Below are 14466 nucleotides of genomic sequence, written 5' to 3'. Positions count from 1 at the left end.
GGAAGAATCAAAAGGAAATTGGCCAGAGGTGCTACCTGGTGTTTTATGGGCATATCGTACCACAACAAAAACAAGTACGGGAGAAACACTATTTTCATTGGTTTATAGAGCTGAAGCTTTGATTCCAGTTGAGATAGGAGAACCAAGCACACGATTCATGCAAGCGACACAAGAATCTAATGACGAAGAGATGCGGGTCAATTTGGATCTACTGGAAGGCAGGAGAGAAGCTGCATTAATAAGAATGGCAGCACAAAAACAAGTAATAGAACGATATTACAATAGGAAAGCATGCCTTAGATTCTTCGAAATTGGGAACTTCGTGCTTAAAAAGGTTTTTCAATCCACAAAGGCAGCCAACACGGGTAAATTGAGTCCAACTTGGGAAGGACCCTATAGAGTTCGTGATATTGCAGGCAAGGGAGCATATGAATTGGAGACAATGGATGGCAAAGTATTGCCTTCACATTGGAATGCTGTTCATTTGAAGAGATATTACTTCTAAGGAATACCCACGGTCAGGTATCACCATTTTACGTTTAATTTTTTGAATTGTTAAAATTTTACTAACGATTTTAGATGATAGGCAAAAAGCTAGCACGTACTAAATGATGAGTCACGGCCTGTAAGGCACATGGAATAACCTAAAATTCCTGGCCTAGGGTTACAATTATTCTGATAGAAATTTAAACGGGTTAAGCAGTCTTCATCTATAATCGTACCTCCGAGTCCCGTATGTATTTCCTTTTCAGGAAAAGGACCAAATGAGAGAAACTATCAAGTGCTCGAGGCTTCATACTTCAACACTCAAACACTTGGGGGACTACATAATATACACAAGTATATATAAAGAAGGCAGAGAAGATTGAAGAAAAATCAAGCCTGAAAAAGTCAAGTGCAGAGTAATAAAAGTCACATGAAGTCATGAGCCAACGCTAAAGAAAACCTTACTGTAGTTAGGGTAAAAGCTATGTACTAAAGCAGGTTGTAAAGAAAAACCTTGCACTTATTGTTCTAAAGCAGGGTATAAAGTAAAACCTTGCATTTATTGTTCTAAAACAGGTTATAAAGTAAAACCTCGTGTTTATTATTTTTTCTTAAAAATCTGTTACAAGGGAAAACAGTTACGAGAAAGTTATAGATGTAATTCAAATACATGTAAGATGTTATTCAAAACTTGTCAAGGCTCAAAATAAAAGCTTGTCAATGTTATTCCAAAGAAACATGTGTGTTCCTATTTCTTTTATCGTATGTTAACACCATTATGAAGTTGAGACGTCTTCTTCATTAAGTGTCGAAATATAAAAGGGCCCTCTTTTATAAAACTCATGTTTAAAACTATTTAGTCATGAGATTAACAGAAGCATTTTTTTAAGAGCAAAAATGCAAGCTATTTTGTAAGTCCTTAAAAAATAAAGGCAAGAATAGAATAAACAGAAGTCTAAGATAATAACATCAAAAGCTTCTTAAATACTTAAGATTAAGTGCGAACTTAATCAAAAAACTGTGAAATTGTTTATACAGAATCGCCCCATAAAAGACTTGGGGACTTGCGTTCTAAAAATAAACCCTTAGATGAAGCCAACACGATTTTCCAAAGAGGTACCTGCAGCAAAAACAAGATATTCAAAATAAATTTTCTAAGAAGATGTGGGAACTGAAGAAGAAGCATCAACAGCAACGGGCTCAACTTAGGCAGGAGCTTCAACGGCGACAACAGGCTCGACTTGAGTTAGGGCTTCAGCAGAGGTAGTTTCAACTTGGCTTGTAGCAGTGGGCTCGATTGGGCTTGAAGAAGATGCGATACCCACATGAACCTCAACCACGGGATCTTCAATCACAGGTGAAGGGAAGTCCTGCGGTTGCTGAGCTTGTTCTATGGTTTTATTGACCTTAGCTAATTCAGTCTCCAGGTCAAAAACTTTCTTGCCCAACTTCAAGTAGGGTATCACGACGGGAATTCAGAAAAGCCCAACTCACCTCGACGTCAAATTTTTCTTCAAGGATCTCATAATCCTTTTCCCAAGCAGCAACCTCACTTTTGAGCTCTTCATTCTCAGCCAAGGCAGAATTACAAGAAGTTTGAAGGGAAGCATGTGAGCTCTCTAAAGCACGTACCTTATCAATAGAAACTCGAAGTTCCTCTTGTGCCTGGGTGAGATTTTGCACAAGTTCCCCAGCATAAACCTCTTTTTGAACCAATAGAGCCTTTAATGCCCTATTCTCCTCGCTAGCCTTGGATAGCTGTTCAGAAAATGAAGACTCAAGGCGCTCCCTTTCCTTCTCTGCCTAACTCGATGAAGCCTTGATGACCCCCAACTCAGAAGTGAGTGCTCGTACTTGCTGTTCTAAGGTACTTCTTCTCTCTTGTAAATCCTCCATGTCGATTTGAGCGTTGTCAAACTGTTCCTTCCAGTTGTTTGCCTCCAACTGAGAATCACGTGCTACCTTCTCCAAGAGGGAGATTCTGCTCATCAGCTCAGTGCCAATAAGATTGGCCTACGTAAAAAAAGAGAAGTAAGAATCCCAAAGTCGAAATTTTTTACAGAATGGAGAAAAGTAGGAAAGAAAAATACCTTTAAAGTGGCATGCACTATGTCATTCATGAGAGTCAGGTTGCTATGGCTCTCAAGCTTTGCTTTTTCGATGGGGCCAATCAAAGGCTCGAGCCAAATATCAGTTTGACCGGACTTTCTCAAGAGGCTGTTGTTAGCAGGAACCTCAATGGTTACGCTCCTCATAGCAGTACTCCTACTTGAAGAGCCCACCTCCGTATGGTGAACGATAGGTGGAGGAATTGCCAAAGGAGGAGCGGTGGAAGAAGGAACAGAAGCAACAGTTGATGAAGGTAAAGAAGCAATCACAGGTACGGGAGATGAAAAGGAAGATAAGGGAAGCTCGTCTAGAACAGGTCCTAAGTTTCCACTACCAAAACCACTAACAAAAAGTTGATCGATAGACTCACGAGTGTCGTGAGGAGAGACGTCATCATCAGGAATGATAACTGGAGTAACAACAGGCTCGGAAAGAGACAGATGAGGGGAGACTTCAGCCTCGTCATCAGAGACGATACGTCTCCGGGCTCGTGGTCTCATCACCAGGGAGCCCTCATCTTCTTCCTCTGAATCTTCTTCCTCAGTAGCTTTTCTTTTTGAAGAACCCAAGAATATATCTTGGGCTGAAGAGGTACGAGTACTCAAAGAGTCACGAGAAGCTATGATTGCCTCTGCGGTGACTCCTCGAATAGCAAATCCTGATAAAAAGAAGGATAAAAGTTAGAACAAAGAAAATATTTATATACAGACAAGGTAAAATAGAAACTCTTACCATGAGTTTTTACTTTCCAACCGTAACGGTTGGAAAGGTTTTTCCACGACCTACCATCCATTGGAGCGGTCTTCAACAATTTTCCTACCCAACCATGGAAGTTGGGCACAGTCTCCATAACACCCATGGTTGCTGAGAGAAGAAAAAGAAGCGACATTAGAAAAGTTGATAAAGCTTGAAAGGAAAAGGCACGAGGAAGATTTAACACTTACGTGCAAAATTCCACTTCTCAGGGAAGGGAACGTTATTTTCACCCACCAAACCAGCAGTGGGGGCAGCAACAAACGGAGCATACCAGCCACGGTCTTTATCGTCCTCGGGGCTCACAAAAATCCTCTTGCTCCTGGCTGCTAGGGTAAACACGCCGTTGCGAAAAAGCCTGGGGAAATAGAGATGAATTAGGTGGGGAAAAGTAAATTCAACATCCGCCAGGTTAGTGAGGTGCCTCAAGCAGGCGACAGCCCTCCAAACAATCGGACCAATTTGACCCAAACACACGTTAAAAAAACGGCAAAAGTCTAGAATGACCGGGTCAATGGCCGGTTTAAACCCTAGAGTGAAAGGGTATGTGTAAACAAAAGAGAATCCGATTAAGTAAGAAGTGATCCTTTGATTTGGGTTAGGAATGATAATTGGAAAATCGTCACTCCAGTAACAATCCTTACGAATTATGGGAGTTAAAATATCTGTGATTTGAGTGGGGAAAGCGTCAGCACGATCTAAAGAGGCAACTTGGGTCCTGAGAGATTCTCTGTCATGGTGAAAAAAAATTTCTATTGGGACTATTTCTTCAACTAGAGGCTCACGAAGGGGCTCAGATGATTCTTTATTCCTAGAAGAAGATCTCTGAGAAAGGGAACCTCTAGTCCTAGAAGAGGGACCCGAGCTAGAAGAAGGAGTGGATGTGCTACCACGACGAGCAGACCCCAAGCTACGGAGTCTACCCCCTCTTCTATGCCTAATAGGAGCATTGGGGAAGTTATCTAAAATAGGGGTTCTCCTAGGGTTAGGGTTTAGTGAAGCCATGACAAAGAAGATTGAAGTAGAGCAGAAGAGAATAAGAGGTTTTTGAAGAATTAAAGTTTTTGACATGCTTTATGTGGTAAAAGACAAGTAAAGAAGTTATATTTATACTAATGGGTAACCGGCAAAAAGAAAAAGTACAATGATGGAAGAGCTATAATAATGATAACTGACACTTTGTGAATAGGGAAGCCGAAAAGAAAGCCTAAGAAAGTGCTGCAAAACTGAAGAACCAATAAGAGGATGACACGTGTCTAATGCATTAAATGGAAGTGATAATTGAAGCGTCGATTCTGTCAGAGCATTAATGGTGACAAAAATTCTCTTTTAAATGAATTCCACTTCCCAAATATTCAAACTGATGAATAAATGGAAAGTGGGGGGACTATCTGTATTGGGAAAAATTGTATTTTATATATATGGTGACGTGTCAGGACACGTGGATTGGTCAAATGGTCAATAAATCTCAATTAGACACGATTCAAAAATTGTAAAACAGACACGAGCAAAGAAGGAGGAAGAGGCACGGGACATCAGATAAGTAGCACGGCGCCCGTACCTATTTAAATCATTTATATCCGGGAGAAGGAATGAATCTGGTTATAAAAAAGCATGCAAATACAGCATTTAATGGGTATTAAATGCTGAGTTCGTTAAGAAATATTTATATTCAATGTAATGATTGTGTAACGTAGCATTCAATGTCTTTAATTATTCATAATAGCCTCATTATGATTTGGGCATAACGTACATTCTCAAAGGTACCTATAAAAAGGAGATATATGATCAGTTGTAAGGGACACGAAAAGCTATTGAAATATACATTGGCATCATTTGTTTTTCTTGATTATTATATTGCTACTCAGAATTATTTCCTTTTATTCATTTCTTTGATTATCATTAACCCGAGTTCTTCTAAATTCTAGCTTTGACTAAAATTCCATTTGTTGGTTAAACACTGAAAAGAAAGCCAAGAGAAATGCATAATAGAAATTCTTTTCATTTTTCTTTTTGCCTTTTTTAAGTGTTGAAGCAACTTGACATCCAAATTAAGGATGATATCGGGTACAGAAGTTTTTTTTTTTTTTTAACAACATTGCGATTGGAATTAAAAACTAGAAATTGAAGTTTTTTTTTTTTTAACAACATTGCGATTGGAATTAAAAACTAGAAATTGAACCAACAGATTTACAAGTGATAATAGAAAAATAGCCACAGTTTTCAAAAAGTAAAAAGTAATCGAAATTTAGCCACTTTTCATGTAAAGATAAATCTAAACGAAAACATTGTTCAAAATCCAGAAATTATTCCAGCATAATATACTGGAGTTTCAGTATAATATACTGAAGTTCCAACATAATGTAATGGTCCAGCATAATATGCTGGAAGTTCATACACATGTACTCCAATCTCCAATATATTATGTTAGAACTTTCCGTGTGTTGGAGTTCCAGCATAATATGCTGGAAGTTCATACACAGGTGCACCAATCTCAAGTATGTTATGCTGGAACTTTCCGTGTTTCAGCAAAATAGTGGCTATTTTTCAATGACTTTGCAAACACTGGCTATTTTTCGATTACCGATCCGAAAACTTGCTAGCCCGTGCTATTTTCACAGCAAATTCACTAAGGTATGAAACCCCCTTGACCATTGAGCTACACTTTTTGGCTGTATCAAGGGAATTCAAAATATAATATAAAGAGGTACAGATCAGTTGCCTTATTTATACAGTATAATTTTCGGCGAACCCCCGAAATATGCCCCTGCCACTAAGCTACAACAGACGGATATTTAATAAATAAGAAGTTCGATAAAGTTAGATAAGCACATCTTTGTTGAACCCTATCTACTGATAATGGCAATCAAAAAAAAAGGTGGTGTCCCCAAAGCATAAAGAACACCAAAAGCAATAAAATTTGCAATTTTGGAGGAAAACAAGAAAAGATCTAATTATGAAAAAATGGCTGAAGGTTTTATGGTTAGACTAACTCACTAACAAGCCTATGCTATTTGGTCTTCTTTCTAATTCTAGACTAGAATTGAACCTAATCCCAGGGTGTTGTTGGGCCAATGAACCAAATCATCCCAATTTTCAATACACTTGGGTTCCCCAATTTATTTGGGATTGACGCGTAGCTATTGTTGTACACAATAAAGCCACAAGGTCCACAAAGTCCACGGACGGCTAAATCAATAACCCAAATGATGTTGCCTTGAACATTGATACACGGATCGACAGTTGACATCCGACAACAGCAATGTCAAACAGAATGCAACTCTTAGGTCTCAATTTATGAACCTTAAACCTCATCTAACCATTTCTTCAATGCTAGATGAGCATGAACTGGGGCTTCCTCTCGTCTGCCTTGAGTTATAGGACTTACAGTTAGGGCATTTACGTGCAACAATATGGAAGTTAACCTCTGATGTTTCCCCACAGTCATTGCAGAGGATCCAAACCTGAATAATTGTCAAGGATATTCAAACATAAAAATAAGAGTATCATACTTATGTAAAATCAGAAAGGCAGACATGACTTTCTCTTACCATCTTGTTTTGATACATTTCAGGCATAGGTGTTGAAGCAACCTAGAATTAGAATACAGATGAAGTTAATCAGTGTGAAGAAAGAAGTTGTTGTCATGTGACCAGAAGGTCACGAGTTCAAGCTATGGAAATAGCCTCTTGTAGAAATACAGGGTAAGGCTGCATACAATAGACCTATGTGATCCGGCCATTCCCCAGACCCCGCGCATAGCGGGAGTTTACTGCACCGGGCTGCTCTTTAATCAGCGTGAAGAAAATATCTTGAAAATAATTTTAATCAGGTTGTCATACGAGTACCTCCTGGTCTAGTTTTTCCCAAACACGAGACATATCACAATATGATCTTGAGGAAACAGGACAAGAATACCTGTGTTCCCACATTGTTAAAACGACGGAGAATATTACAAAATCGGGAGAAGGATAAGGGTTTAGAAATCAGTATCCTTCAAAGGACTTAAAACATAGAAAACAGTATTAAATGAAAGCTTACTGGAAATGCTGTTCCATTTGCATCACACATTCCAGATGCATTGTGTGCCCACAAGGCAAGACAGTTATGTTCTTTGTAGTGTCAAAAACATACTGCACAAAGTGATACCAAAAACAAATAAATAAATAAATTGCCATTTCAATTGCACCTTCTTAAATTCCGTTTGTTTCTCAAATTTAGCACTTGCCTCAAAGCAAACCGGGCAATTATGGTGCATTGCCCTTTCTATGCAAATGTGTGATTCCTTCATCAGATTTGAATAACACCACTCTGAAAGCAGGAAAAAGGAAAGGTTAACAGATTTTCTGTTTCTGTAACTAGTCAACTAAGCAAAATACTAATGGTAGGAGTTTTTGTTGCAGAATAGGATTTCATTCATAAGGGTAAAGCATCTCACTCACCGCATCTGTCACAGTGAAAGAAATTATTGTCGCCACCAGTTCTGCAATTAAGTATTTGTGCAGGAAAACGACGAAAAAGATATATTAGACATGATTATAGCATATTCGAAAGGTAAAAAGATGGACGATGAGCAAGTAGTAAGTGCTAATATTGCACTGGTCTATAAAATAGAACAAACAACTCAATCAAGCATCTGAAGCATAGACAGGCCACCTCGACAGGAGGAGATTAGCGGTTGCTCACGATATTAGAACGAAAAGTAGATACCGCAACTCTACAAGTATTGACACTTGACAGCATCTACTTTTACACACCAATACTAACATGATCAGCCACAGCCCACAAGTAAACTCTAATGAATGAGATGAAGCATATATGGCTAATTAACGAACAAGTGTTTTGCCAAATCTTACTAAAGTTCCTCAGGAGAGATTTCAGATGAAATGTTTAATGACCGGGTCAATGTCTCAGATATTGTTGACTTTGTGTTCTTATGAACGGAAAATTTTAGTAACATGTATTGAAGAACTGGAAAATGATTAGTAAAATTTTAACCTGCAGATTCCACATTTATCACAGTGGTATTGATCCTTGGAAACCTGAAAATAGAAATTATCAAGATTAAGAATACGACATACAGTGAACCAAGAACGTTTGAGTAGAATGATTTTCAGAAACTTACATCATCATCAAAGAAGTTACATTTTTGAGCAATACTACTTCCCCATACAAACCCCACAATGAACACATGTTTGTTGAACCTAAAGCGCAATCAGGGTGAAAAACCAGTTTTAACCATGCTTCAACAAACATAAATATATAATGACTTGAATGAGTTATTAACTTTTAGGAAAACTCACATCCTGTTCTGTGTTGCACAATGAGCAAATGACCTGGAAAAAAAAACACATGGAGCTTAATTGTTGATATAGTCGACAAACTAGGAATGACAAACAAGAAAACCTAACTAAAAAAGTCATTCTCACAGCAAAAGTAAATTCAACCAATATGGCAGAGGAAACATAAACGACACAAATGAAACGTAATGGTTCCTCATTCAATTCTTTCTAATTTATTAGAAACGAGTATGAAGAGATTAATGATACTTTTTAACTTTTGAGTTGTTTTGCAGGATCGGTCGCCCAAGACTTTTGGTCGAAAGTAATAGGATCACTTCTTATGGAATCGTTAAGAAAGATTCTTGTTGGTCTCCACCAACCCAAAGATACTATTAACATGGTGTGGTATTGTCCGCTTTGGGCCAAGCTCGCACGGTTTTTCCCAGAAGGCCTCACACCATTAGGAATTCCCTAGACCTTATATGTAGATTCTCAATCTTTTCAGCTACCAATACGGACTTTGTTTGCACATCAACAATTCTGATCTAGTTCATTGCCTATTAGAAGTAGAAGACAATCTGGTGGTATATCAGTTAAATTTGGTTCCGAAAAACTATCACTCAATAAATCCAAGGGATTGATCACATACTCCTTATCTCACCTACTGCATTCTCAATTTGACAAAATTTCGACTGGCCAATAGGGAGTTTCCAAGTACAACCAAGTACTTGTTACTTCTTCGATTGTAATTTCTATCTTATTAGGTGCAGGCACTATTGCTTACATAGGTATGTAATAAAGAGATGAAACAAATAGAAAAAAAAATAGTTAGTACACCCTATTTACATAAGATAATCATCTGGTGACGAATTAAATAGTGTAACAACAAGAACAAGAACAGACCAAGTGAAATCCAGCAAGTGAGGTCTAGGGAAGGTATTGTGTACGCAGACCTTACCCCTACCCTGGGAGGTAGAGAGGTTGTTTCCGAAAGACCCTCAGCTCGAGAAGAATAGAAACAAGCAAATATCAACAACAAAAGCCAGAAAAATGATACCAACAATGTATGAACCGGAAAAATGGATGGAAGAAAGCGACAGCAATAGCAACAAGCAGTAACAATGACAAGGTACTAGAAAATCGAAGCGGAAATAGTAAAAAAAAACAGCAATGTAAGAATAGTAATTATCTATATGCAACTAAAGATAATAAATTCGATGAGAAATTCAGCAAGCTAAAGATATTAGTAGTTCCATAAGTATGAAACTACAAAGATCAGAACCTTCACATCCATAAAATTGAATCTTTATATAGCAGGAAAAGGTGGCATAAAAACTAACCCTTTTTATATCATGGCGAGGAACATCGTGCCGTTCGAGTGGACCAACTTCTAAGGAATTCTGCTCAAATTTGAAAGGAAAAAAAAATAAAACTTATAGCTGATTACAATTTACAACAAAAGATATAAAAACAAAATCTCTCTTTTTTGGGGTGAAAAGAAAAAATTTTAGACCTTTGAATCATTGTGGCAATGCCTGCAATCGAATATCTCATCACAACAGGGCGCTCTAATTTTGCATCTTCTTCTGTAATGCGAGCATCTAATAAACAGAAAAGAGAAGTTAACAAAATAATAAAACTTAAACTCGAATTTATTTAGATATTAAAATAATCAAGCATGAAAAAATACCCGTAATTCCCAGAACCTATTTCTGTCATAGATTTATCATCAGCCAATGAATGTGAAATTCCTTGTTCCTGAGAACCAGTTTCCATTTTCTTCACCAACTGATACTAAAATCAAAAAAAAATATTTTAAAAAAAGATATATAAATAAAACGCTGTGCTCCCAGGGAAGATTAGGGCTTTTAGTTGGAAAATCCCTGCGAACGTGCGTCTCCTTCGGAAGGACATTGTCTACGCTGAGAGGAACAAGGGCCTTCTCCGCCTTTTCCCCTTCACCACCAGAAGATGGCGGAACCCTAGACGGGGCATTATCCTTGGCCTTTTTATTATTCTGTCCGCGTTTTGTCATGATTATACTACTTGAGAAACGAAGCGCTGACGATAGGAAGTGTGGTTTCAACAGAAGTGGGAGAGTCCCTCACGAAATAACAGTTACAGGAAAGAAAGGCAAAGGAGTGTATCAGAAAATACTTTTCAGAGGCTTGAAAGTGGGATCAGATCAAACATCTCTCATACTTATAAGGATAAGTTGCACAGGAATCGAAGAGTCATGATTCAAAACGTGCGCCGGAAACCAAGACGTCACTTCATCCTCTGAACCGCCTCGGGGGCAAATATAATGATGATGCATACAGGCGATGACATCATTCCAAAAAGGAAGCCACGCGTCAGCGGCTCAACAACGTCATATATTTCACTTCATTAATATTGCCGCCCCTGGTCGAGGTCAAATTCTCCTAAGCCGAGGTTCGTATTTTCGCCCGTCGAAGACGCCCACCGAACGCGTCTCCAACGAGCGGAGGGACTAACTATATAGGGTCAAATTTGACCCTCAGTATCTCTACGCCAGTGGGTACGCCCAATGAGTGTACGCCGACCAACGTAGCGGGTACGACTCGGCCGTGAGGACAAAAGCGACATCGTTTAGAACTCAGCGTCTACACTAGGGAGACATTAACTATCTTTGTAACTTTTTGATTCTTTCGAGGAAGGTCTCCTATTATATAAAGGAGACCTCCACATTGTAAAAGGGGGATCTGATCTAATACAACTCTCTCATTTTTCTGGCTTTCTCTCTCTATATCTCTACCTCTAACGAAAATATCTTATTGGTAAACATTATCACTTTGCAATATCAGATCTACAACAATATTATCATCTTTGCATCTCTAGGCTTATTATATTTGATTACGATTTACCCCTTTTCTATTTTTGGTTGTTTTATCGCTTACAAAGTATATCGTTAACTTTTGAGCCAAACAATTTGGCGCCGTCTGTGGGGATTTCGAGAATCAAAACCATAGTATCCACCTAGAGATCAACCAACTACCACTCTCTACACCACACAAAAACAGAAAATGGCCGAAAATAACACAAGATCGAAAGCCATATTGGGTGTCACTACCAATCTCCTGGGCCCTCTCAACGAGGCCAGTGACGGTGGCATCCTGAATGCAACCCCTAGCATCACACCAGGTGCAGAGATCTCACCTTCCCCATCCGAAGGCCTGACGATCTTGCACGAAAAAGGAACTTCCACATCTGCGGCTACGGAAGCACCCTCAGCGGTCAAAGAGCTACTGGAAAGATGGCTAACAAGCACTCTAAGTGGCTTGGTTGAGAGGTCACCGCAAAGTAACATCGTATGTACACCAACGGTAGGTACCACTGCTGTCGTGGGTGAACCGGAAGCTACACTAGTAAATAACAGACCCATCGAAACACAGACCAACGATGGCACGCTAACAGCCATCCTAAAGAAGATGGAAGAAATGGAAAATGAAAACAAGGTGCTCCGCGGTCAGATGAAGGAACATCAGGAGAGGGTCGACAAGATCCCCGGTGCCCCCCAGTTGCTACCAAAACGCGGCGTGGGAAGGTTCGTTGAACAACCATACACCGAAGAAGCTGCTCCTCACTCCACCCCAAAAACCTTCAAGATGCCACCCTACTTAAGGGCATATGACGGAACCACAGATCCCGAGGATCATCTGATCCACTACGTCACCGCTGTTAAGGGCAACGACCTATCGAAAGAACAGGTACCGTCGGCACTGCTGAAGAAGTTTGGCGAGACGTTGACAGGAGGGGCCTTAACATGGTACTTTCAGCTACCGGCTAAGGCAATATCAACGTTCGAGGAAATGGCGGATAAATTCGTCACAGCCCATGCAGGCGCGAAGAAAGCGGAGGCCAGGGTCAACAACATCTTCGCCATCAGGCAAAACACAGGAGAAGGACTCAGGGACTTCCTGGCAAGGTTTAACAGGGTAAGGATGAGTCTACCAAACGTATCGGAAGGTATGGCAGTCGCCGCTTTCCAGAACGGGCTAAGCAGAGATGGTTCGAGGGCAACCAAGAAGCTGCTGAGCCGCCTCATGAAATATCCCCCTACCACATGGGAGGAAATCCACAACGCCTATTGCGCCGAGGTACGAGCGGACGAGGATGATCTTAATGGGCCGACCCAACGGCTAACAGCGATGCACTCAGAAACGAGGAGAGATCGACGGAACGAAGGACGACGAGAACAACTCCCCCGCTCCAACAGAGATCGACACCAGCCATACACCAGATCCTCCCATCCGCCACCAAGGCATATAGACGCACTACAGCGACACGTCGCCCCACTGCGAAACGAAAGAGGTACGCCCCCTTTATTAACTGCCCATAACTTTTGTGTATCTCCTTCAGAGATAGTGCACGCACTGGAGAAGCTAGGCACCAAGGTGCATTGGCCGCAGAAGATGAAATCAGACCCTGCCACAAGGAAATCGAATGCCCTATATGAGTTCCATCAGGAACGAGGACACAAAACTGAAGACTGCATAGGACTACGGCAAGAGGTTGTCAGGATGCTGAACCAGGGATACCTGAGGGAGCTACTCAGTGACAAAGGAAAAATCAACTTTGCACGCGGACGGGAACAACTCCACGGGCCGCTGAAGCCACCTTCCCCAGCGCGCACGATAAACATGATCGTCGGAGGCGGCGACGAATCACCGATCAATCACGTCAAGCTCGCCACCACACACAGACTAAAGTGGACCAACGCCCATGAACGGTATGAGGACTTCGAAGATTGTATCACCTTCGATAAGTCTGATGCCGACGGTTTGTCTTTCCCTCATTATGATGCTTTAGTTATCACTTTACGTATCGCTGATACGGATGTTAAAAGAGTCATGATCGATGACGAAAGTGGCGTCTGTATTATCCACACAAGGGTCCTCATACAAATGGGACTCGAGGATAAGGTAATACCGCGCTGCATAACACTAACCGGTTTTAACAATGCAGTGGAACGGACGTCCGGAGAAATAGCACTGCCCGTCTTAGCGGGAGGAGTCACGCTGGAAACAACTTTCCACGTGATGAACCAAGAAGCGGCGTACAACGTCATCATAGGACGCCCGTGGATACACACCATGCGAGCGGTCCCTTCAAGCCTCTACCAAGTGATCAAATTCCCTACCCCATGGGGAGTATTCAGTATTCGAGGCGAGCCACGCACCGCACAAGAATGCTACAAAATAGCCCAAGACTGCGCCCACACCCAACAGCTAAAGGGGGCGAGCGCGGAGGCATAGCAATTAGCCGTGTCGGGAACTAAGGTCAACCCGACAACGGACGTCATCAAAGACCCCGACGTCGTGGAAGCCTGTAAAGCAACGGTCGAAGACCTCAACCCAGTCCAATTGGACAAAACCGATCCTACGAAGAAAGCCTATATCGGGCAAGGTCTCGCCAACCCAAGTAAGTATTGTGAATTCTTAACTAACCATGCAGATTTGTTCGCCTTTTCCCATTCAGATATGACGGGAATCCCGCGAGACATCGCCACCCACAAGATGAATGTCGATCCATTACATCCGCCCGTGCGACAGATGAGGAGAAAATTCAACGCCGCCATTAATGAAGCGGTCGGTAAGGAAGTAGACGAGCTACTGGCCAACGGCTCCATCAGAGAATCAAAGTATCCCGAGTGGGTCGCCAATGTTGTCATGGTCAAAAAGAAAAACGGGAAGTGGAGAATGTGTGTGGATTTCACCGATCTGAACAAGGCATGCCCAAAAGATTCATTCCCACTACCCCACATCGACCAACTGATCGACGCCACTGCAGGACATGAACTACTGAGCTTCTTAGA

General features: G+C 40.9%; 1 protein-coding gene across 1 annotated transcript; it reads right to left on the bottom strand.

Moving 5' to 3' along the window:
• Nucleotides 1-6120: 6120 nt before the first annotated feature.
• LOC109243760 (E3 ubiquitin-protein ligase MIEL1-like) lies at nt 6121-10464 on the bottom strand. Its single transcript, XM_019410742.1, is given in 13 exon segments — nt 6121-6812; nt 6900-6941; nt 7197-7266; nt 7390-7481; nt 7577-7659; nt 7791-7831; nt 8347-8390; nt 8474-8497; nt 8499-8552; nt 8652-8684; nt 9971-10030; nt 10144-10231; nt 10321-10464. Coding segments are annotated over 13 exon segments (870 nt in total). The 5' UTR covers nt 10407-10464; the 3' UTR covers nt 6121-6659.
• Nucleotides 10465-14466: the final 4002 nt, after the last annotated feature.

This window comes from Nicotiana attenuata, unplaced genomic scaffold, assembly GCF_001879085.1.
Source record: "Nicotiana attenuata strain UT unplaced genomic scaffold, NIATTr2, whole genome shotgun sequence".
NCBI classification, from domain to species: domain Eukaryota; kingdom Viridiplantae; phylum Streptophyta; class Magnoliopsida; order Solanales; family Solanaceae; genus Nicotiana; species Nicotiana attenuata.
Note: the sequence above shows the minus strand (reverse complement) of the source record. Positions and strands in the feature narration are given on the sequence as shown.